Source organism: Stegastes partitus, unplaced genomic scaffold (assembly GCF_000690725.1).
Source record: "Stegastes partitus isolate 25-593 unplaced genomic scaffold, Stegastes_partitus-1.0.2 Scaffold46, whole genome shotgun sequence".
Lineage (NCBI taxonomy): Eukaryota > Metazoa > Chordata > Actinopteri > Pomacentridae > Stegastes > Stegastes partitus.
This window is the reverse complement of record NW_007577777.1, coordinates 341,564-366,308: the sequence shown is the minus strand read 5'-3', so window position 1 is coordinate 366,308 and position 24,745 is coordinate 341,564. Positions and strand designations below refer to the sequence as shown.

Below are 24,745 nucleotides of genomic sequence, written 5' to 3'. Positions count from 1 at the left end.
TACAAGTGCATTTCCCCCCTCTAATAGAGTTGCTTCCCCCCCAGCATTATAAGTTTTAGGAGTAAATCAAGCCAAATATGTATGTGTGTGTTGATTCAGGAGGGTTAATAATAAATTAGGAAAGTTAATAAATAGGAGAACAAATACTTGGAGGCAGCACAGAATGCATGAGAGCATCGCTGCTTTATTTTCCAGTATATTTCCATCTATCACCTGGTGTCACCTGAATTTTGTGGCATTTTCACCATAAACAGATGCAGAATAGACACAAGCTGATGCATAAACTGGTGCATCTACCAGAAAGAAGGAAATGACGTGTTAGATGCTCAAAGTTTACACAGAAGGACCCCCAGCTTGATGTGCATCTCATCCTATTGTTGAAATAAAATCTGCACCCATGCATCTAAAGCCAGGTGCAGGAAAGAAGTGGCGTTGGTGTTAACAGTCTGACTAATTTATTAATTTGGATTTACTGAAATATAATGAGTAATACCTCATTAAATAGGATCACGCATCACCCTCTTAAATGATTCTGCAGATTATTTGGTTTATTGTTTTGGAGTTGTGTGTATAAAGATCCCAAACTAATTTATCTTTAACAAAATTTCTTACTTTTGCCACAAACCCTCCTTGCAGATGAATTCAGGCATTTTCATTATTACATGTAAAAGTCTTTTCATTTAAGCGTCCCCATTTAGCAAGAAAAAACTGGGGAAAGCTCTTGAAGACATGTGCCAGTCACCGAAAAACTGAACTATTATATTAAAAGTCTTGACAAATGCTAGTCAGTTAGACTAACCTAATGCGAGCCATCTTTCAATCTCTGCTTGCAATGGTGACCTCATTTTTTTATTTTTATTTTTTTGTATCATGAAGTGTTTAAGACTTTGAGTTAAGTCTATAAGCAGAAATGTGTTTCCACTGTCCAAAATATTTCAAATGAATATAGTCTAATTTAGTTTTGTTTCGGAGCTGCAAGGTAGCTCGGTGGTTAGCACCGTTGCCTCGCAGCCTCCCAGGAGGTTGCTGGTTCGCGTCCCGGTGAGGACACCTAGGATCTTTCTGCGTGGAGTTTGCATGTTCTCCCCGTGCAGCGTGGGTTCTCTCCGGGTTCTCCGGCTTCCTCCCACACAGTCCAAAAACATGTTGAGGTTAATTGGTGATTCTAAATTGTCTGTAGGTGTGAATGTGAGTGTGCTTGGTTGTCTGTCTCTAAGTGCAGCCCTGTGATAGACTGGTGACCTGTCCAGGCTGTCCCCTGCCTTCACCCTAAGTCAGCTGGGATAGACTCCAGCCCCCTGTGACCCTAGTGAGGAATAAGTGATGGACAGATAATGAATGAATGGATAGTTTTGTTTCACCTTTCAACATATTTTTTAGTCCATTACTGCATATATAGTATTTTTTTTTTACTAATTTGATCAATGTTATGAAGTAGATTTGAAATATGTCATCTAAACACCTAATTTACACCTTAAAACACCAAAAAAGAAGTGCATCCTGACTCTAGACAATCCACCAAAAGTATGCTGGGAGGTATTTTTAATAAATGCAACGCCACATGGAAAAGCCTCCAGATGGCAGTAGAGCACTAGCGCACTCTGATCTACTGAATTTGGGGTCTGGAGCAGCCCGGGGCCGTGTGGAGCTGGGGTCTGTTGCCGAGGATCACGGTGCTGCCACGAGGAGGCAGGAAACTCTGGTGCAGGTTCTGGCACCTCTGCTGTGTCTCCAGGTGTTGAGCATTTTTAGCTATTTTGCTCTCTAGAAGCTTGAGGCGGTGCTGTGTGAGCGCCAGGTCCTGCCTGTGAAAGATGAGGGTTTGAAGTGAGGATTCTATTCTGCTATTGTTTGTGTCATTAGGGAGATAGGATTGTGACTCCTCGTGTGAATAGACGGACTTACTGAGAGTTCTTCAGGACTGAACGAAGTTCAGCTGACATTTTTTCCAGGTCACGTTTCTCCAGTGTGAAGCTGATGTGAGGCTGGAGGAAAAACAGGGTTAAAGTCATCATGTTTCCACAGTAATAACAGCTGCAAACATGAGCATTTAAAGCTTTTTGGTGACTGTGCCTAAGTTTAATGTAGCACATACGTGGTCCAGGCAGCGCTCATTTCCAGGTCTCTGGTTGAGGATGTCCAGGCGGCTGGTGACCTGATGCATCCTGGAATCACAGTTCCTGATCTGACCTGCCACTTTCCACACGTCTTCTGTCAAATCAGAAATCTCATTCCCGATCTGGAGGTTGACAAACACAGCATGTTGAGGGAACAGAAAAAGTCAAGTGGAGCTATTCTGCTTCTGGCTAACAGTGTAAAAAGTTGTGAGTAAAATCAGTGGACTGACCTGGTGCCTCTCCCAGATCAGTAGCTCCTGGGTCTTGTGCAACTTATGGATCTTCTTCCTCATAGAGGCACCCGTGCTGCGGCGTTGGCACTCTTGTGTGTTTTTTAGCTGTAATGGACACACGTATTAGAAATGACGTGAGAGCATTTCAGACAAATCATAATCTTTTGAAGAACACATCAATGCGAATGTTCAGGCTAGAAAGCCCGTTCAGGTGAGCCTTGGGTTTAAAGTGTGGCGATCTTACATTGGCCAGGGTGAAGCGCAGGTTTCCTCTGAAGGTTGAAGAGTCCTTCAGTAGGTCATCAGCTGCCTGCTTCAGCTCCCTGCAGCGCGACAGCCACTGGTCGTAGCTCGCGTGGTCGGGCTTGTATTGGATGGCGGGCAGGCTGGAGCTGAGCTGATGGCCGATACATCTGGTGGTGACCTTGATGGCTTCACTCTTGTCGAGAAAATCTGACAGCAGCTGAGTGCGAATGTTCTTCAGAGAGCTGCAGACAAGAAGGTGGATTGCAGACAACATTAGGACGTAAATATATACTGTTGATTATGTTCTTATGTCACAGATCTTTCCACAATTAACTTTTTTTTTTAACAACGTGACTGCATTGTTGAAATATTTGGTTAAATTTGTCAGCTCAGCATTAAAGCATTCCTGCTAGTTTGTCCCAGTATCACATTTAAACATACATTAGGCACACAGCTAATGAGAACACTTAAAATTAAGGGGAGGTAAATGGCAAGGAATAATTCAGGCATAGTTTATTGATTCTGTCAGACCTTTGTTTGTTGAGCAGGACAACGATCTGATTCTGCAGCAGTTCACTGATCTCGCTGATCAGCTGTTGCTCTTTCTTCAGCTCAGTGAGGACAGGATTCAGTCGGTCCGCGGAGCTCAAACTGTTACTGAGCACCACACAGTTGTTTATGAGCTGAGCGTACAGCTGCCTCTCCTGAAGATAACCCTCAGTGGCATCTTTCTCCTGAACACATAAGAGCAATGTTGGAGATGAGATTGACACATTAAGACGGTGACATCAGTTAACAGTGTTTACTAGAATTCTTTGAGCTCATACAAGTGACTGTGCAGTTTGTCGATATGGGGCGTGCAGTACCTGCTCCAAAGCACGGATTTCTCGTTTCACTTGGTTAATACACTCAGAGATGAGGGCCTGCCATCGACCGACCTCCATGTGGCGAGAGCTGAGATGAGTCATGCCGCCGTGCACGATGGAAGGGATCTGAATAAACCAAGAAAAAACTAATTAATGCGCTTAGAAATCACAAAAAAAGAACACAAATGCAGTTAATCCCACAAATAGCTGCATATTAGCAAGGATTTAATAACGGTCTGTGAGCACATAGATAAGAACCCAAGGTACATTTTTGATTTAAAAATATTTAAAATATGCAGATGTTCATTACCCGAGAAATATCTTCACCCAGACAGATTATTTCGTCCTCGAGCTTCAGGATGGAGCTCCTCTGAAGCTGTGAGCTGCTGCTCACCAGGCTTCGGCTGTTGGTCAGGATGGGCAGAGTGAGTCTGGCCCCCCTCAGCTGGTCCTCTTTTGGTGCACGATGTTGCCTAACAGTGAGACAAAACATTCATGAAGCAATAAAAACAAAATCACAATCTATCCTCTATGATTTTCTTAAGTGTATTCAGTGCATCTGACTGAACTATGAGCAGGTTTTTTTAAAAAAAGATGCCATGAAAACAAGCCTGTATTTATAAAGTGAAGACATGAACTCACCACATGTTTGGTTGGTTGAAACTGATTACGTGAAAGTAGAAGGAAAAGGTTTGCTTTTGAGATGCTTTCAGTTGACATCAACACACGGTGACATCAGCACACGGAATCCTGGTCCTCGGTTTCTATGGATGCACATTTAAATACAAAAATCACATACATGACTTTCATTAAACACCACAGCCCATTACCCTAATTAAATAACCTCATAATAATCACAAAGATCCTGTTATGATTGTTATCTATCTACATGTAAAATCACAGCCCATGATTACGTTCTGGGGACATTTTCAATCACATTTCGATGAAGTCAGTGCAGCGATAAGGTTCACATATTAACTACGTTGCCACAAAACTTGCTCATAGCCTTAAATTAAACTCAAAAATGGACCTGCAAGCTGATGCAGAGACATCAAAACAGAACATTTTCATTAATATGATAATAAACAAGGGATAAAGTGACATCATGTGCACAAGACCCTTTGGTTTCTGGCAGATCTCAGCGCTGATGGTCGCTTGACTATTTGTTTGTTTGTTTGCAGTATTTAGGTTAATTAAAGTCAATCTAAAAAAAACTCTACTTACTGTAAAAGTCTCCCATGAACACCAGCAAGGATGCACAATATTCGCAACACCTCTCAGCATAAAACAACACTTTTCAGTTGTAATAAAGTTAAATCAAAACAAAACACTCATGTCAGTAGATTTAAAAAAAAATAAAAACCCAAGTTGCATTTGACTGCATGAGTTTTAGGTGCAGCTGTTAAACTGTCTGCTGAGTGTCTGTACAGGCATTCTCTTTGAATATCAACACTTTCTGAAGCCTTACAAAGACATTGGGTTAGAAATTTAATATGCTGCCTGTTATTTTTCTTGTGACAAATGCACAAACTCTGACAAAAAAAAAATTAAAAAAATTCTTTATGTTTTCTTGTTGAAAATTGAAAACGACATAAGTAGAAGCAGGAAAATTTAACAGTAAACTTCCATCAGTGGTTAATAATTTAGAAGCTGTTTCCATATTGCCATAAAACATTTCTTTGTATTTCTGTGTCATAGTATGTGATTGTACCAATTAGAGCTTAAAAATGTATGGAAAATTGCAATTTTTCTGACAGATATTACGATTTGATTTACATGCAATGGAGCGTTACCACGAGACACCATTGAAAGTGTGACTTGCACAAGGAAGACAGCATGAGTCTTGGGTCAGAGATGCTTCAGTGCTATTAAATGTCACTTAAACTACAATGTGCAGACAGAAGTAGTTTGTTTACATTGATCAATGGGCAGCATAGACAAGCCCTGAAAGTTTAAATTTGTTCAAATTAAAAATAACTAGAGGACCCTATCTGGTAGGATGTAGTTACCCCCTGTCAGCCATGACGGCACTGAGCTCCAGTAAACCTTTATTCCATCCAACTTACCACAACATAGGTGTTTTTTTTTGTTGTTTTTTTTTAAAATAATCATGGTTGACTGGTTGTTCGAGGTGAAATAGGTACTATCTATTTTGTTTAGCCTTTGTAGCTTTATTGGATAGTGCAGTGAGAGAGAGACAGGAAAGTGGGGGAGAAGAATGGGGGGAGGACGTGTGGGAAAGGGTCATGAGTGGGATTCAAACTCATGACCTCCACATTGGGACTGTAGCCCTGTACATGGGACGCCAGCTCAACCAGGTGAGCTAAAGCGGCGCCCTATACATGGCAGGTTATTTCAAATTTATCAACATTTTTTGACATTGAAATATCACCTAAGGTCAAATGCTACATCCCCAGTGGAAGGCCTACGTATGGTTTCTGATACAAACAATGTGTCTATACTGCAACGCTTTGAAGTTACAGCTCAGTCAAAATGTATGATCTTGACCTTCAAATATCATCTAAGGTCAAATGTAACATCACCAACAGGAAGCTCCAACATGGTTGCTTATCTGCACCAAATACTATAAATTTACCTTCCACTCTTTAGAAGGTACACAGCATTTTTGGAAAAGGGACCTTTGACCTCTAGTGGAGCTATTGTTGCACTGATTGATCTCAAAATCCAATCACTCTGGAGAGAGGTCATTCCTAGATCACCTGTAAAATATCTACGAGTTAGACTTCAGCACTGGAACTAGAGACTGTTCACAGTCAGACACACACCGGGACGGATTAGTCTATAATAATTACAGCATTAGTCTTTCTTAGAGGGTCACCAAAATGGCTGAGAAGGTCATTGGGTGCCCTCTACCCACAATGGAAGACCTTCATGGCTCTTTCTGCCTCAGCAGAGCCAACACCATCCTGAAGGACTCCTACCACCCAGGACATGTCCTGTTCAAGCTACTGCCGTCGGTACAGGGCCATCAAAACCAGGACCAACAGACTGAATAACAGCTTCTTTCCAACTGCTGTCAGAGCCATAAATGCCTCTTTGTCATAATAAGTGCAATATATTGTTAATATACAACTGCCACTGTCCAATGTCCACTCTATATCTGATCTATATCTAATGTGTGATAAGCCGATTCCGATCAGCAGGTATTCAAAAAACGAGGGTATGAAAAGATCAACGACAGAAGAGATGAATTCTTTTTCTAGTTTTATTGATGGTAATTACCCATGGTTTTAATTTTATCACTCATCCAGTAATAATCATGGCTTTAAAATTAAACTGACTTCCTTATCATCCAAAGTCACCCTCGTCCATTTAAACACGCAATAGAAAAATATATACTTAATACTTTGTACAATACTGGTTTTGGTCCAAACAAAAGTGGATCAGAAAAGCCAATATACCTTTAGTCATCAAAGGCTCTCCAATTTGCATTATAGCTCATTTTAAATGGATTCGGGCAACTTTGAATATAGGAATTTACATAATAAATTCTAAAGACAAAAATGCTGAATGCGGAGTTTGTAACACAAAAATTCAACTTCACAGATTAAAAAAAAATATCACTATTTACAGGTTTTTATAATAATATTCAAAGGCCAATTAAGAGAGAGAGAGAGAGATAAAGAGGGAGAGGCAGAGAGAGAGAGATAAAGGGAGAGTATAAGGAATCAGGAGGAGGGAGGGATGGAGAGAGAGAGCGAGCCAAGGGGACACAAAAAGCAGAGTTGTGGAGCGAACCAGAGAAAAATTAAACATGTAACAAGAGTTTCGAAACTATGCATTTACAAAGTCCTAAAAGGAGTAGAACGAGGGCATAAGCCTCCGGCCCGGTCCATCCTCCACAGTGCATGGATGCGTTTTCCCCTCTCCCAAAACCTGCCCTCCTTCCTTCCTCCCCTGGTTTTGTTTTTAAACATTCATTTGCTTGCTCACCTGCGGCGGCGCCGGCTAGCGGCCCAGGCGATAACTCTGTCGTTCAGTTTTCATACGCACACCGACACACAACCTCAGCATGTACAAAGAAACCAAACACACCTCAAGTCTGTACATAAGAGGGGGAAAAAAACACAAGCACTCTGCATTCGTCACAAAGATTACACGCTCATCCCTGTACATACAGCACACTGCACTGACACCGTGGCTACATCTCCAGCGGCGCCTCGGTTCCTGTGAAGGAGCAGTCTAAATCGTTTGCGGGGGTCACCGCTGGAGATTTGCCGCACAGCTCTCACTACCTCTCTGCATATCACAGCTCATAACCTGATCACCCATACTAATTAATAAGTGTACACTCGCAACTCTTTAAATTTGCAGTTTTTGCCTTTGTAATTTTATTACAAAAAGTCATGCCTAAAGTCTAGCAGACATTTGCCGGTGTTGAAAATATAGATATGACTGTCTTGCTTGTTTTTCATTTCGAGCATGGGGGTCTTTGCTTGATTGTTGTTTTCTAAGTCAGAGTCACTGTTGAGTCGACTGTTTTTTGTTTTTTTTTTTGTTTTATTTTTATTCATGTGAAGTCCTGTTGTGTGGTCTTTCATATTAACAGCTCTGGTCTACATGTGATAACACGTCTGAATAATCAGCCGAGCCTACAGCTAATACACGCCCGTCTGTCCAACAAAAGCACAGAGGGGCGTCCAAGCCTTGTTCCTTCTCCACGTGCCAAGCAATTTCAGTGTTTGTCCAGTTGAGACCTTCCAGGACCTCATTCAGCCTTCAGTGGGGGTTACAGTCGAGTCGAAGTCAAGTCTACTTTCTTGTCGAGGCCGCGGGGCTCTACTTCCTGCGCCGCACCGCTGTCTTGATCTTGCGCCCTGCAATTGCTTGCTGTCCAGCTGGAGAGGCAGTGAAGGATTTAGCTGACCTGGAAAGAAAAAAAGGCGTCTTCATTAAAGCAACACAACCAACAACACCACCAGTAACAGCTGTCAAATACAGATAGACCTCATCAAAAACTTCACATAGAGGGGACTAATACAAGTTCAACTGACACCAAAATGAGTCTGAAAAGGGAAAATTTTCTTTAAGTTTGGCGTTACACACCATCTCAACAATGATATCGACTGGTAATATTACAGTACAACTAAAATTCTGCTTTTACTATCATACTATAAACTGCTTAAATGTACATCAGACATGACATTTGCACTGTTGACTTGAGATCTGTCCAGAAATTGCCCTCAAGTGCCAGCTGAGCTTATTTGGGGCAATTAGTCGTGCAAAATAACATACATTTCTGTCCCTGTTTCTGCGTTTTGATAGTTGAAAAGGGAATTGCATGTTAATCACAACAAAAGCTGTTCAGGCATAGATATGAAGAAAGCTCAAAATTCAACACTAAGCTCTGCACCATGGCTCTCCTAATTAAAGGAGTGCAGCTCGTCATAGCGTCTTAGAAATACATCAGTAGCCAGCTATGGTTTAATTTAAAGGTGAAATCAAGAATGACGTTTTTAGTATTCCACATAGTTTCTTTATTCTAACTTGGACTCTACATGTTGAACTGTGTTTCTGATGTACACATTGTATGAAAACAGTGCATTGCCTGTTACATACCCAATGTTGAATGTCGGGGGTTGTGAAAAGTTGAATCCACCTCCGGGTGGTCCTGACTGGTTTGCGATGGAGGGGTTGGCAGATGGGGCAGGAGAGGCAGCTGATCCAGCTCCAAAGGTAAACACACCTGAGGCGTTGTTGGTGGCTCCAAATGCACTGGCTCCTCCAAACTGAAATCCTCCACCTGATGGAAACATGCCAAATTTAAGTGGCTGAACTAAATATAAACTCAACTTGTGATAAATATACTTGTTATACAAAAGGTCAGGCAGCACACGACTCTGAAGATAGCTTGAAAACAACATCAATGTTTACAGTGCCCCACCTGGTGCAGCATTAGCAGCGGCCCCAAAAACAGGTGTGGAGTTGGCCTGCTGTCCAAAGACGGGGGCAGCGTTGGGTTTAGCCCCGAACGCCGGGGTCTGGGAAGGTGTGGCTGTGAATGGGGACCCAAAGGATGCCCCGAATGAAGGAGTCTGGTTGGCCCCAAAACCACTGGAGGGGGCCGAGCTGAATACAAATGGGGAGGGAGCTGCAGATGCAGCTGTTAGTGGAAAAGAGAAAGGTTGGTAAATATAAGTACATGTACGGATTATAAACAAAGTAAAGGTTTAAACATATCTACTGCACATTTTTCATAGTTCTTGTTCAAACCCAAAAATGCATGTTCTGTCTAATATAATTCAGAGGAGAGAGAAAGATTCAAAGTAGCCAGAATGAGTGCAGACCTGATGAAGAGGCAGCAGAGGGTGCTGCTGCTCCAAAACCGAAGGACGGCGGAGCAGCAGCAGTAGGAGGAGCAGCATTGGCAGGAGCACCAAAGATGAAGGGCTGAGCTGCAGCTGGGGCTGGAGCCGAGTTCAGAGCAGCAGCTGACGGGGCGGCCGGCTGGCTGTCCTGACTCTGGCCAAAGACGAACGCTTTAGCTGGAGGACCGTCACTGGAGGCTGCAGCAGGCTGACCGAACATGAAAGTGCTGGGAGCTGCAGAAGGAGCTGGAGCCGGTGTAGAGCTGCTGCTGCTGCTGCTGGTGGCGGCGGTGGTGGTGGTGGTGCCAAACAGACTGGGAGTTGGGGTGGAGGATGATGAGGTTGTGGAGTCTGTGGTGCTGGTGGGATTACTAGCCATAAATGAAAATGCTGGTTTTGGAGCAGCAGCAGAATCTGTTCAGGAAGAGACCATGTTTATAGTGAAGTAGCAGCAACAGTACACTCAACTTAACACACTGTTTAAACAACGCAAGTTATTCTTGTGGTTGGTTCTTGCCACAGATTTTGCGGAGTTACTTCAACTAACAATGTTCTTAGTACCTGTACATAGATTCACTGCAAAAGGAAACAATGATAGAATAAATGGGGTTCCCTCGATTATCACTTTAAAACATCTATGACACCTCAATTTGTGTGTCCACCATGTCCTGAGGTCATAGCACATAACTGAGCAAGATAAATGTATAAAAGCAAAGAAAATATGGTGCAGGCTGAAAGAATGAATTTTCTTTGAAAGAATAGTTTTGACATTTGTGAAATTTGACCATTGACTATGACCATTTCAGATATTTTTTAGCCCCATGAGTTTAGAGCAGCTTCAAAGAAAAAAAAAAAAAAGGCAATAAAAACTTCTCTATACTAATGAACGAGCAGATGACGCTTTACAGTCATTTTTCTGTTTTCTGGTGGTGCATCTTCCAAAATAGCTCCTGAATGTTTTCTTTTCAGGTGCTTGTGTGCACTGTGCTGGTGCTGCAGTGGGATGACATCAAAACCTGACACAGTGTACAAACCACCTTTTTGTTCTGCGATACTTTGAAGTACTCCCATGCTTTCCAGGCCTTGGGCCTTTAGAAACTTAAACACTGAACCAAATCAGATGCTGCTGCAGCTGCTATTTTCAAAAACTAAATCTGAGCACAACCGACCAATGACTGAAGTCAGAAACTACTCAAGTCATGATGAAGTAATTATGTTGTGATATGAAAGCAAAACGCTGCACATAATCTTTGTGTCATGGATTATGCCAACCACTGTGGCAGCCCTAGAAAATACTTTCTTTCTGTGAGACTGGTACCACTGTCATTGCCGGTAAATATTTACCTACAGTCAACAGCTAGTTGGTAGGCAGCATGTAAACAAAACCTCCAACCAAAGCAAACTAATCTATCTCATCTGTGCACTCTATACAAAAACTGAAGTGGTCCTGGCAGCCTCACAGTGACAATAAGATTAATACTCTAAGTTCTGCTATTCCTTTAAGAAACTGCTCACAACAAAAACAGAATAGAAATACCTGTAGAACTTTGTCCAAAAGTGAAGGACGGCTTTTGGGCCTCTGAAGTAGAAGTTTCGCTCTTGTCTGCTGACTTGCCAAAAGGGTACGGCGGTGGAGGTTGTTCTGTTGGAACGCTGGGTTTGCTGAAGGAAAAGCCTCCTGTGGCGGCTGGTGCTGGTGCAGAATCTGCATCCTTACTTGCACCACCGAAAAGGAAGGTAGCTTCCTTCTTTTCCTCTGGCTTCCCAAAGGTAAAGGTGGGGGCAGCCGGCTCCTTGCCTCCCTGTAAGGATCCAAACGTAGAGCCCCCTTGTGGTGTGTTGGTCGGCTCACCCAGTCTCCCAAATACAGACCCAGTTGTGGTCGTTGTTGTGGTGGTTGAGTTGGTGTTTGTTGATGTGGTGTCGTTTGAAGATGCCACACTGTCACTCTTTTCTTGAGAAGACGAAGGAGGAGTGAAAGTAACACAGGATGAGGAGGTTGTGGTGGCGTCTGATGTTTTCTCTTCGGGTTTTGACAGTCCAAAGGTGAATCCGCCCTTAGAAGAGTTACTTTCTGTGCTAGATGATCCAGTTCCAAACGCTATCCCGCCGCTGCCTCCAAACTTAAACCCAGAACCTGTGGCGGGCTGGTCTGACTTTTTGTCATCACTAGTGGCAGTCCCAAATTTAAAGCCCTCAGATGAGCTGCCGAATTTGAACCCTGATGAGGCAGTAGTGTCTTTAGAAGTGGTTTCTGTAGAGGAGCTTCCAAATGGGGCTCCAAATTTGAATCCACCTGATGAAGAAGAGGAGGACGACTCCGTAAGCGTGCCGCCAAACTTGAAACCTCCAGATTCTGAAGAACTGTCTGATGTGCCAAACTTAAAGCCTCCAGAACTAGAGGTAGAAGAGCCAAAGCTAGAGGAGCCTGAAGTCGCACCAGCCGAGGAACCGAAAGAAGAACCAAAGGCTGACGAGAAACAAAGAATAACAAAAAAAATCAAAAATCAAAAACACTGGAAAGTGTATGTTAGGTGTGCTAAACTGAATATAAACTCTCTCTGGCATGATGCAATCAAATAAATTCGGCAACACAACATTTAGGTGGCATTAATATACAGCTCTAATGAAATGCATAGAATTGTGGCTAAGATTTCTATTACTACTTATATTGCCATTGCAAAATTGGGATTTTTTTTTACCCTTGGGCTCCACAGTAGCTCCAGGTTTGGCTGCCTGACAGGCAACACACTGCATATCAGCAGCCTTATTCTGCAGTAGACAGATGTCACAATCCCAGGCTCCCTCTTGCTTCTTGAACTTGTCTCCTAGTCCAAACACTGGAGCACTGCTGGCTGCTGAGGAGGCTCCTGCTGAAGCTCCTGCAGAGTGGATGAGGAAAGGATGACACTCAGCAAACCAACAGTTTCTTTTTTTGGCAGTGACACAGTTAATGAGATTACACTGGTGAATGAAAAAGGAGAAGTGGTATGACCAAAGGCCAAGATCCAGCAATTTGCAGAACAATAAACATCAATATTTCCATGGTTACGCTTTCATTACCTGGTTTAGGATTCGTGCAAGCCACACACTTAGTGTCCTCTGCCTTGTTCTGTACCATACATGTATCACATTCCCATGCACCCTCGGGTTTTTTGAATTTGTCTCCAAATCCGCTGAACCCTGTAGAAACAGGAGCCGCAGGAGCAGATACAGTCTTTACAGTTGAGAAGGCAGACGGAAGAGTCAGTGAGGGTTTGAGCCCTGTCCCGGGTTTGGCCGTTTCACAGGCCACACACTTTACTGCATCAGGTTTGTTATGAACAAGACACGTATCACACTCCCAGGTTCCTGCAGGTTTGGAAAACATTGTGCCAAACCCTGTTGTGGTTGTAGTGGTGGAGGTGGTGTTCGTGTTGCTGCTCTCCTGCCCAGCCGAGGTGGCAGGGGATTGTTTACTGTCCGTAGATTTGGATGAGTTAGGCTGTGGGGCAGCACAGCAAACACACTTTGTGTCTGATGACTTGTTCGAAACCAAGCAGACATCGCAGCTCCAGTCTGTTGAGGCTTTGAACAAACTACCGAACCCTGTTGAAGCAGCGAGGGAGGAGGAGGTTGTAGAGGTGGAGGAGGAGGCAGTGGATTGTGTAGACGTTTGCTGGGGTGCAGCGTCTGGGCTTGGGGAAATCTGAGCAACAGGAGAGGCAAAGCCTGGAAAGAGCAGACAAAGAATTAAAGCAATGAACTCCATGTTTCAGTCGAGGAATAATGCTCAACCATGAAAAACATTAAAGGATCGCAAAGATTCTAACCAGGTGCTTTGAGAAGATCCAGCACACTGCCCTGCTTCAGGGCTTTGGCTGGTTTGAAAGGTCCTTCAAAGTCTTCTGTGCTTTTGTTTGTTGATGGCTTCACTGTAAAACAAGGAAACACAAAGATCAAAACTGAGTTTAAATTTTCTAAGCTGACACAGGTCGCAACTGGCCAACTGCAAGAAAACTCTTACCTGCTGCCGCTATGGGTGTGGCCAGCTTTCCATTTAACATGGAGGGACCTAATTTTGCCACAGGGGCACTGAAAGTAAATCCAGCCTACAAAGAAGAAAGGCCATTGTTATCACCTATGTAACTGTTGCAATCTAGAAACTGGTGAGAAAGACATAAAATATTTACTTACAGAAGGGGAAAAGGAAGGTGGGCTAGCAGCAGTGGCTTTGACAATTGGGGAGGAAAATGTAAAAGGTACACATGGGGGTGTTGAGGCCTTTGGTGGATCCTGGGGAGAAAAGTGAATTAGCAAAATGTTGTATACCATGAAACTTGTTTTATCAGCAGAGTATAATCAGACCGTTTTAAGACAGACCTTATTTATGACAGTTTCCTTAGCAGGAGTAACAGCCATGATCTTGGGGGTGGAGCTAACGGTAGTGGAGGTGGTGATGGGCGGCAGGGGAGAGGAGAAGCTGAAGGTGGGCAAGGCAGATGTGCTGATGGGAAGTGAAATGGTTGGGAGGTCTGGTACTTCAGCCACCTATGATCAGAAAACAAGCAAATATATCACAATATTTATGGTAGCTTTAAGGATTAACAGGATTAATAACCAACAAAAGATGACTTTTGGACATGAAAAGCTCTCACCTCATCATCTTCCTGGTGTTTGGAGGAGGGTCGTGCACTGCTCCTTTCTCTCTTCATCTTGCCGCCTCCGGAGCCCACGCTGCTGGCTGCAGGTGTGCTGGACAGAGGATAGACTGGGCCGCTAGAACTCATTGTGCTAGAAGACAAGTAAAGCAAATTTAGTAAGTACACAAACATATAGAACGCAGACAAAGCAGTTTGGCATCTAAACTCAATAACAACTCCACACAAGGGATGCTGTGACTTGGTCCTGTAGGTTTGTTAGTTTGAAGATACTTGGGATTATGCTGTTAAATGGAGAAGCTCCTCCCCTGTGATATTCCTCAAATCTTTCAATACAGAAAGATTAGAGAATAACGATCAGGTAAATCCAGGGAAATAACTGTTTCCCAGTGACACAATGTGCAAAACAAACAAGCAGAAAACAAACCCCCACACACACAGACACACTAAGTTTACTAAACAGGAAATCCACATGGAAAAGCAACAGAACCACCAATGATGTGCTCAATTTATTATTTTCAAAGAGAGTAGTGACTCAAACTTGTGCCACCTGAGCAGCCGTGTCTTACCTTTGCGATGGACCAGGGGTTGCTTCAGGTAGTTGTGGTGATTGTCTTGTGGGCTGTGGGGAAAAATGCAAAAACAAAATTAGTTTTCATCAGGCACATTCGGCGACATTTGATACAGAAGAAACATGGCGTGGTAGAAAATAATGCAGCACTGTGCTACTAACTGTCTCTCTCATGGTCCTGTCCAGAGTTCGGCTCACTCCTCCAGGGGTCAAAGTGGCCCTGAAGGACACAGAGCGATTTCCTGACACAGATGCTGTGGCAGGAACAACAAGCTTCTGCACCGGGGGGAGGGTTGACTCCATCTGGATTTAAGAAATTGTAAAAGAAAGTATGGATTAAAATTCACATCAGAAGGCGCCAAAGTTGGCAGGGCTTCACTCATAGTCTTACTGTGTTACACAGCGAACGTCATCATGCCACAGAACTCAATGGATGTAAAAACGCAATTAAAACACAAAAGGATCAAATCATTGCAATTAGGCATTTAGACAGTGTATTCCTCTCAACTATTTACACATAAAACTATGTCCCAGAGCAATAACATTTCATTTTAGATTTGCAGAACCAGAGCCAGACCAATATATCAGCAACATTCTGTATTTATTAGTACCAATGTATCTGCTGGTTAACTGGACACTGTGGTACAGAAATGACAAACCAGATTTCCGATAAAATCTCTCCACTACATCACTTCTTTACCAGAGAGGACTGCTAACTTTATTTTTACAACAGCAAAATAAGGGATCTGTATCAAGACTGTTTAAGTGAAAGACTGCTATTGGTTCAATGGGCACAACTTAAATGGTTGGGATATAGTCTGAACCCTGCCAAGGTGACACAGCGATCAGTCATTAAAGCCACAGCTGGATGGCGGGTTTTCTTGTTTTGGACCTGGGACGGTCAATACACCATTGTTTTATCCTTTACAAAGCAGCTGTCACAGCTGGGAATGCCTGACAGTTATTACTGAGGACTAGTCCAGTCCACAACTGGCACAAGTCAACAATGGACTACACTTAAGACACAGCACACCAACACACTTTCATACATCCGTCCAGCAGAGTTTTGCCCACAAGTGTATGTACACAGGGTTGGATAGCTGTCTTTGTAGTACATTCAGTAAAGTATTCCCTTTCCCCTTACCTTAACCATCAGAACAAAGTGTCCTACCTAAACCTAATTCCAACAATGCTCCTAAAATCAAGCCTTAATCCTCAAACAGCCCTTTGATGTGGTCTAATAACTTTAGAATTAGCCAAACTGCAATGGTCTGAAACAGAGTGGCCCTCATAAATACAGTTGTACCTAAACACACACACACACAGTGGTGAACAGCTGAGAACAGTCCTGTTAATGAGTGTAAAGGAGGCCAGCAGGCAGTCGGACAGGAAATGGCAGAAAGACAAACCGCAACAAGTGCTAGTGGGTTTGTACAATGATATCCCTGTTCACATCCCTAAGCGCACCACACAGCACACACAACACGAAGCTCCGTTGTTGATCGGCATACATACGTGTTAAGTCATACGAGGACATGCAACACTGTGATCATACAATCAGAAAAACGCAGCTAAATGGAGACAGCAATGAGCAAGTTCAATTTTTGATGGACAAGACGTGAAGGAATTTGACCACAGGAATTTTAAGTTTCGTACTTACCCGTTTCTTTTTGGACTGGAAATGTGAAGCATCTAGATTCATGCCATCCACTGACTGCAGAAAAAAGCTCATGTGAGAGGACTTTTATTGGCAGAATTTTGTGCGATCAGTATTTGATGTTAACCTGCATTCTTTGTCATCATCACGTCATGTGTTTGCACTGTAAAACACGTGACGATAATGACGTGTAAAACATTAAAAACACTTACTGGTGATCGGGGGGATGAGGCTGCAGCAGGGATTCTCTTAGCATCCTGGAGATGAAGAGAAATAAAAATGCAGCTATGTTAGAGAAACCTGCCAGGACATTATGACAACAATCTTGCATTTCTGAGTTCACTGCCAGCATATTCTATAGCATACAAATCTCTGAGATGAAGGTGTATGTCTGGTGTTTACTCACAGCCAGTGGGCTCGACATGCGCTCCAAGGACTGCAGGATGCGTCTGGCTGTGGCGCTGGTCACCCCACAGGGCTGAGCACCAGCAGGCTTGGCCTTGATCTGTCTCCTCACTGGAGCCTGCATATCAGATGAGCTAATTTAGTGTTCAGTTAAATCAATAACATTCACACTTCAGTCACACCGACGCTGTGAAGTCAGCGTCAGAATTTAACGGCTTACTTACAAAACCTTACCAGCTCGGACACCCTGTAAATGCATGCGTAGACTGAATAGAACTAAGTGTGCTGGTTCACTTCTGTATTTTTTATTTCTAGATAAAAACTGAAGCACTGTTCGCCTTGATACACAAGTTTCTACGCTGCACATAAACCGCAGTAGCTCACTTGGTACGGTGTTCCAGGACGAGTTCGGGAACTTCTGACTGCAGCTGCTCCACCGTACGTGGTCTTCCCGGGATAGAACGGTGAATCTCCAAGCTGGCTGGAGTTCAGCACTGTGCTGTTTAATGTGGACTGGAGAAGAGAGGGTTATGTTAAAATCAATTAGGTCAAAGTAATTTTTTTAAAATCATATTTCAAATCACTGGCATTGAACTACTACATATGAACTACTTTACATGTTTTTGCAATGCGTAAGAAAATCAAAAAACAAATCAATTGCACAAGTTAAACAGCAAACTACGATGCCGTCAATAATCAAAGATATTTGAACTTCTGCACCCACATGAGGACAAAGGCATACTTCTGCTAGATAAGTTCTGACAAATGTTGTTCTTAAAAGACGTAAATAGGTTACCATCTCCGGTGGCTTAAAATGGTAGCTATTAACTGTAATGTCTAAATACTCTTAAACACATCTGACAAGCTCAAACTTGTTTTAGGTGTCACTCTGTATTTTGTTTTGATAATTCTCATCATCCGTTTGTTCTTACATTGTTAAAATCTGAGTCACACTGCACACAAAAGGCGGCTACTTGCTATGGGTTGACAGACTTGTGTTGCTTGGTATGCTGCCATGTAACTAGGAGTAGATGCACAACGTACTGATCACACAGGTAAAACTGTATGAACAACTGAAGATACTGTGCACCTCTGTGATGTGTGACAATATCACAGATTTTGCTGTCAATTCTTAATAATTTAAGCTAAAACTTGATTTATCAACATTTAACCACACATCTAAAACCACTGATCAGTGCATCTGTAGTTTATATGACTTTGACATGCGGGTCTCATTCACCAGTTTCAATTCTAGAGTGAAACTTTATATTTAAGAGGCTGAAATCCTAAGTTGCTAAAATTCCAAGCTTTGCAGTTCTGTTTCTTTTATAAAGCCTTTCACTGGTGGTACATGCTGACAGACTCTTGATGGACAGGCAGATACTCACGTTGGAGGAGGTTCCAAAGACGGACAGGTTGAAAGCAGGCTTTTTCAGACTGGACTGGGAGGGCTGAGGCCCAGAGTTTGTTCTGTCTGTCTCTGGGGACCAAAGCTGAGGAAGTGACGCCGTTTTGGAAGTGGGGACATCTGAAAAAAAGGAGACACTGAAACCTTTAGAAATCTCAGACACTTTGTAGAGTACCAGTGAATTCATCCATCTAAGCAGTCTTGGTATTCAATCGCCTTTGCAGGTAGTTTTCCCTCAACTGGAACATTTGGAAAATCTTCAGACACTTTGTGCTTCATAGCATGGTACTCGACTTCTTAGGGGTCATTATTGTAAATTCTGAAGTTATTCCAGACAGACTGTATTCACATGCTTGACTGCTTCCACATCTCACTAGTACAGTTGCAAGTTGTCAGCCTGTCACATGGTCTCATGCCACCATCTTAATGTCAATTCTGGTAACGTTAGATGTCAGCAATGATGCACTGAGAATAAATATCCTTGTCTGAGAATAACTTACAACTGATTTTGATGAATAATTAATCATGTTGGATTACCAGCTTGTAATAAAAATCAGTGTTTAGATACTTTTCTTCATTTGGTTATCAGTTTACTAGCTGCGTGTGACTGTATGTTTGGGTAAAGGTGTTAAACGAAGGCAGCCACGCACAATGCTTGGTTTCATCCAACAAATTACTTTAAAGTCAGCAATCAAAGGTGCAGTCCTGAAATAAGCACATGGTTTATATATCAGCCTGCCCATGCTAATTTATGCAAACTATGCACATTGTGCTGAATGCTAGTGTGTGTGGTCGTGGCCATGAGTCTAAATCGATACTTTGAACAGAAACCAAACAGTGTGAACACAGAGACCAATTTGTCTGCATAACATTGATCTCAGGAACTAAATACTGAGGTGCAAAGTCTAACAGATCCCCTGTGGAAATAAAAGACTGAAAACATTCCTTAAGTCAGCTGACAGCATTTTAATTTCAGTTGTTTAATTACAGTTCCCCACCATGGAGGGTAGCTGTGCGTTGATTGTTAAAGAAGCCATGTTACATCCAGCCATTTGTTTAAGACTTGATTAATTCAACTAGATGTTGCCATCATACCTTTAAAAACCAATAAATAATCAAATCTATTTGAAAAGAATGGTCTTGGCTTAAATGGTAAGGATCTACCTTTGTCAGATGCGCGGGAGGAGAATCCGCTTGTGGTGGAGATGTTATCATCTTCATGTTGTGAGAGGTTGTCCTTGATTTCTTTCACCAAGGAGAAGCCTGTGGAAAAAGGTCCTGGAGCTGAGGAGGTGGAGGGCTGGGAGAAGAGGCTGCTGGAGGCCCCCAGGGTTGGGGCAGAGGGATCCAGCGGGGTAAAGTGGAGGTGAGAGCGACTCAGAGGAGGTCGTAAGAGTACATATTCCTGAAAGTTCAGGGATGCCCGGCTGGTTGAGGGCTCTGTTCCGGAGAGAAAGGAGCCAAAGGTGAGCATGGTGGTAGAGTTGAATAAAAACTGCCATGAAAACATCTGGTTCACGCTCATGCAAGGGGTATAAAATCCCCCAGCGAGCCTTATGGATGACCGAAGAAACCAAATATTCCCTCACCTGTGTTACTGGTGCTAGGCTCCGGGGAGTCGCGTCCATCAAGGGGAGGAGGTCCCTCTTCGCTGCCATTAGGAGGAGGAGGTGGTGGTGGCTGGCAGTTCCGGTTTGTCCCCTGTACAGCCTCTGCTCCTTCAGGAGCATCTTCATTCTTAAAGTATTTCTGCAGCCAGGAAGGAACGATGCTCTTTACTGTGTCTGTCACTCGACTGATGAGGCCTGACTGCTGCTGATAAAAACATGAACAAGGGAGAGGAAGCCGTGAACAGGGGATGAGATGAGTGACAGACGGAGACAAATGTATATAAAAACCAAAGAACCATCAACTCAAGACATTATCTGTGTCCTTTACAGTAGAAAAAAATCCACAGACAATTCACACTGGATAAATGTAGTGCATGTAAAAAGTTTTCTTTGCTGGGTCTTGTGGCTGTATTTCTCAACTTCTAACACCTAGAAAAAATTAAATACTGATGCTTGTATTTGTGGTGTCCAAAAACAATAATGACTTTGTGGCAAAACAACTCTGCAAAATTTCTTTTGAGGCCCTGTGAAAATTACATAAGATAATTAACTCTTGTGATTAGCAAAATACAGCAATCAACAGTGTATTTTATTATTTGAATCAACTGCACAGCCCCACTTGCAGGGAGAGACTATTTTTCTTTCCAAGTACAAAACAAAACACACGCTCAGTATGACAGAAAGTGGGTCAGGCACTGTGAACGCTTCTACGAAACACTGAGCAAGTGACGCTGGTCTGCACTGAACTGAGGTCTAATACTGGATGAATTCCAGTCAATACGGATGACTCCCATCTCCTACACGACGCACAGAATGTAACTGCGTTTCCAGGATTTTAGTATCTAGCAAGCTCTCTTCTGGAAAACCTATAAGCTGTAGCAACCTCCCGAAAATACATTCCACATTTAAGGCACTTTTCTTAAACACTGTCTTAAAGGGCTAACTAATATGAAAGACCTAATTCATGATATCTTGATTGAATAGAACAAATGTGAGGTTGCAGCAGGGGAGTATGGGAGAACAGCCAAGAAACAACATTTATTACATTAATGCAATGGCCTGTTAAAGAAAATGATGCATTGGGGGGGAGTAAATAAGGCTATGTAGGTACAAATGTATTTATATAATTTCCTTAATTCCAAGTCTGGTGCTGGGACTCTTCTTGGATGTCTTCAGATTAGAGCAATGCTGTCCTATGTTGCGCTAAGAAAATAGTTGGATAGGACAAAAGATGAATAAAGGTGCTAGTTAGTCGGTGCCTCTCTTCACATGGACCCCGCGGCAGCTTTCAACACCTGATAACAGCCATATGTGCCTCTTGGTTTCTGCTTATCTATGATTTACACCTGTGGACCACACTGAACTTTACCCTATGTGCAAATACACCAAACATTAACAAGTCATGAATGAGTGAAATAGCCACCATAGGGCTGGTTTTTACCCAGCGTTACAAAAGCGATTGTCATAGGGATTTAAGGGTTTTCTGCTGTGGACATGGTCATGTGACTAACAGAGACCTATAAAGTCGTATGAACAATTGCAGCCTCACTCTTGAGAAGCTATCACGCTGAGCTGGAAAACACACAGAGCATTTGACTGAATATGACAATACCTGACCAGATCAGTGCATTTAGCTTTTCAAGGAAAAACAAACAAACAAACAAAAAAAAAAACACATGAATGAATGTTGTTGCTGTGAGCTCTTACATCTGATCAAGTTATTGAGACATAAAGGTGTTCAGTCAGTTCTGACAGAAAACTCTCACTTTCAACTTGCAAGCAATAACAGAAATTCGGAGGTGACTGAAGGCAGCAATGGTACAAACACTGCATGTCTCTTCAAGCTCCTTCTGCCTATTATCCAGCAGTGTTGTGTAAACCAAGCTACTGAAGAAAAGCTAAGACCATCGTTTAAACAACTGTCGCTGAGATTTGGATAATTATTGTTTTTGGCTGACTGGACTTCACCTGTAATTTCAAAGACGTTGAAACATTTTAAAATGATTTGCTTCAAAATCAATATATGAGCATAACAAAATCTAACTATGACCGCTATGTGACATGACTGAAGAAATGCTGAATTCATTTTAATATTTATTCAAACAAAATACTAGTTTAAGAGTTATTGTATTTGCTTTTTGGTGGCATGAAAGCCATCTATTTAAATTTCAACATTGTGCATAAAATTTTCTTTTTTTGGTCAAATATATACAATAAATTCTTACTAAATCAAAGTTGGGCTGATGATGAAGTGGGATATAGTGTCAAGCGGATTTACCATAACACTGCCACAACATGCAGCATCAGCAGCATTTGTAAGAGAAACGACAGGACTGCTTTGTGCACAATGTATTGCTAAAAGTAAAATACTAGACGAAGCTCTAATATTTACTCAGCTGACAGCTTATTAAGTCTTATCCAAAACTAATGGAGTTAAACATCAGCCTTAGACCTGCACTAAATGACAATGTGCAGTTTTTATCCAAACAGTTGTAGAGAGGTAATACATTGTATTTTATAGGAGGTAGTTTGTAATGTTGCTGAACTGTTATACTGCTTAGAATGTTTTCTGACTCCATTTCCATCAATAACTGTCGACTAAGAATCTCACAAAGAGGTAACCATGCTAAAACCAACAATGCCGAACAAATACAATAACTGACCAACTTAATCTTGGAATATTTTGCTTGTATAAATCACTGTCACTTTGATCATATTTTGTAACAGTACATGTTTGGCTCGAACATGTGGGTGAAGTCTGCATTTATATGCATAACTGATGTCAGCTGTGTATGTAAGCATTTCCTCTCCATTCAAAATATAGCCTAGTCGGCGAACCTAAAAACTGCCATTTGGGTCTATTTGACATCCTTTTGCTAGTAAATACTAATCAACTGATTGTAAAACACTCAACATATAGAGTGCTGTCAGAGACACAAGCTGACAAATCGTTTTAGGTTAGCTTCCCATTTAATGTGTCCCTCCAGTGAGAGCCGGTTGCCATTTACATCAACAAACTTGTGGTTTGCTAGAATTTTCTTAGTGATGACAAATGGGTCAAAGGATCTGCCACATATAAACCCACGTCTTGTCTACTGTTAACATAACGCACGGGTTTCAAAGTCATCAACACTGGTGTCCAAGCAGCAAGTGAATCCATTCAGGCAACCATGTGGGCTCCAGTCAGCCAACGTTTCCTGCGCAATTCAACTGGCTGAGATTTGGCTAACGGTAGCTAACATCTAAAATGTTTCCCCAACAGGGCAGCGACACAATATTAAAATGTCTTTGCACCAAAGACCGGTATGCGTAGCTGTGGGGAGGCACAATTTAGAGCCAAATGATCATGTCACGTCTACCTGCAACGGTGCGATGCCTTTAAACTTATGAACCTAAGACAACAATGCGTTGCTCGCCGATGCTAACTTGCTAGCTCGCATTAGCTACAACGGCTAATACGTAGAATTCTACTTCCTTGCTTTCCGCTAACTTCGCTAACAGCTAAGAACTAGCGAAGTAGCACAAGGTTGGTTATCTGGGCTTGTCGCCTGCGCACTGGCAACTAAACAGATACTGGTTATCGGGCCTAATCGACACACAACGCCGTGATTTGACCTGTCAAGTCCGCCTGGTTTTGCTAAGCTATAAGCCAGCTTGCTAAATCATTAGCATTTCCTGAACATGCTAGCAGCGCGTGGAGGCCACGAGCGCTAACGGCAGGCCATAAAATGTCTCCAACAAAACAATAACAAGAGCTGCGAGATACTAGCACTGCAGTCGTCATAACCTCTTCGATTTGTGCTTTTAACGCGAAAACTTTTACTCGGTTTACCTGTTTACTCTTGGCGTAAGGTTTAGAGGCGATGTGATATCTCCTGCTTCTAATTTTCCCTCCACCCGTGGCCGCCATGGCTCTTTCGTCTGAGTGTCTATCGGTGTTTCGGCGCCGGATAGCTGTCATCCAGCACGGCGGCCACTCACAGGGGAACTCTGGGAAATGTAGTAGCTGAATCTAACAAAGGAGGCATGTCTCACCACATGGCACTAACATGAGGCTATTTTGTGATAAGTGATCAGCTTTTTTATTTTTTATTTTTTTTTCAACGACAAGCAAAATCTAGACATTTTAGTGGAGCTTCTTTTTATTATTATTTTTTATTTTTTACAGTCTGTGGTAGAGGCTTGAACAAATACTGACACGAAGCAGAGATCAAAATATTCAAGTGAAAATTAACATCTCCAACAATTTTGATGATAAATGAATCACTTGTGAATAGTCTGGTCTCAGTTTCACAAATGGAAAGATTTCCATTTTTTAAAATCTTGTTACATAATTGAAAATTATATATTTAGTTGAGACAATACGTGAAAGATGTGGCACAGGTCAGTATTTCTGATGCTTTATAGACCACAAAATTAACCTCATTTTGTCTCACATGTACTGTTGTTAAACCCAGAGTGAATCTCAAAATCAGCAAAGTATAATGAAGATGTTAAGAGTACAGATAGATAGATAGATAGATAGATAGATAGATAGATAGATAGATAGATAGATAGATAGATAGATAGATAGATAGATAGATAGATAGATAGCATAATTAATAGTACACATATATAAATATCTAAAAAAAAAAAAAACAATGATATGGGCAACAGTATGAGC

The 24,745-nt window shown here is 42.2% G+C and overlaps 2 protein-coding genes across 3 annotated transcripts; both read right to left on the bottom strand.

Moving 5' to 3' along the window:
- Window positions 1-1,565: 1,565 nt before the first annotated feature.
- On the bottom strand, window positions 1,566-4,162 carry LOC103376217 (tektin-4-like). Its single transcript, XM_008306595.1, has 9 exons — window positions 4,105-4,162; window positions 3,773-3,935; window positions 3,463-3,588; window positions 3,128-3,330; window positions 2,595-2,838; window positions 2,348-2,455; window positions 2,096-2,239; window positions 1,906-1,985; window positions 1,566-1,805 (listed from the first exon to the last, which is right to left on the bottom strand). Exons 1-9 carry the CDS (start codon window positions 4,107-4,109, stop codon window positions 1,607-1,609), a joined length of 1,272 nt encoding a protein of 423 aa, XP_008304817.1. The 5' UTR covers window positions 4,110-4,162; the 3' UTR covers window positions 1,566-1,606.
- Window positions 4,163-6,670: 2,508 nt separating this feature from the next.
- Window positions 6,671-24,043, bottom strand: nup153 (nucleoporin 153). Of its 2 annotated transcripts, none has more exons than XM_008306576.1 (22): window positions 23,915-24,043; window positions 20,062-20,287; window positions 19,637-19,912; window positions 18,453-18,592; window positions 17,449-17,577; window positions 17,066-17,182; window positions 16,872-16,916; window positions 16,663-16,716; window positions 15,165-15,305; window positions 15,001-15,053; window positions 14,429-14,564; window positions 14,154-14,321; window positions 13,968-14,066; window positions 13,798-13,882; window positions 13,604-13,705; window positions 12,855-13,502; window positions 12,494-12,673; window positions 11,329-12,261; window positions 9,771-10,205; window positions 9,368-9,586; window positions 9,043-9,226; window positions 6,671-8,350 (listed from the first exon to the last, which is right to left on the bottom strand). In XM_008306576.1, the coding sequence occupies exons 1-22, from the start codon at window positions 24,041-24,043 to the stop codon at window positions 8,263-8,265; spliced, it is 4,587 nt and encodes a 1,528-aa protein (XP_008304798.1). In that variant the 3' UTR covers window positions 6,671-8,262. The 2 variants fall into 2 exon arrangements, with proteins under 2 accessions (XP_008304798.1, XP_008304805.1); XM_008306583.1 differs by having other exon boundaries at window positions 20,062-20,284; window positions 23,915-24,015.
- Window positions 24,044-24,745: the final 702 nt, after the last annotated feature.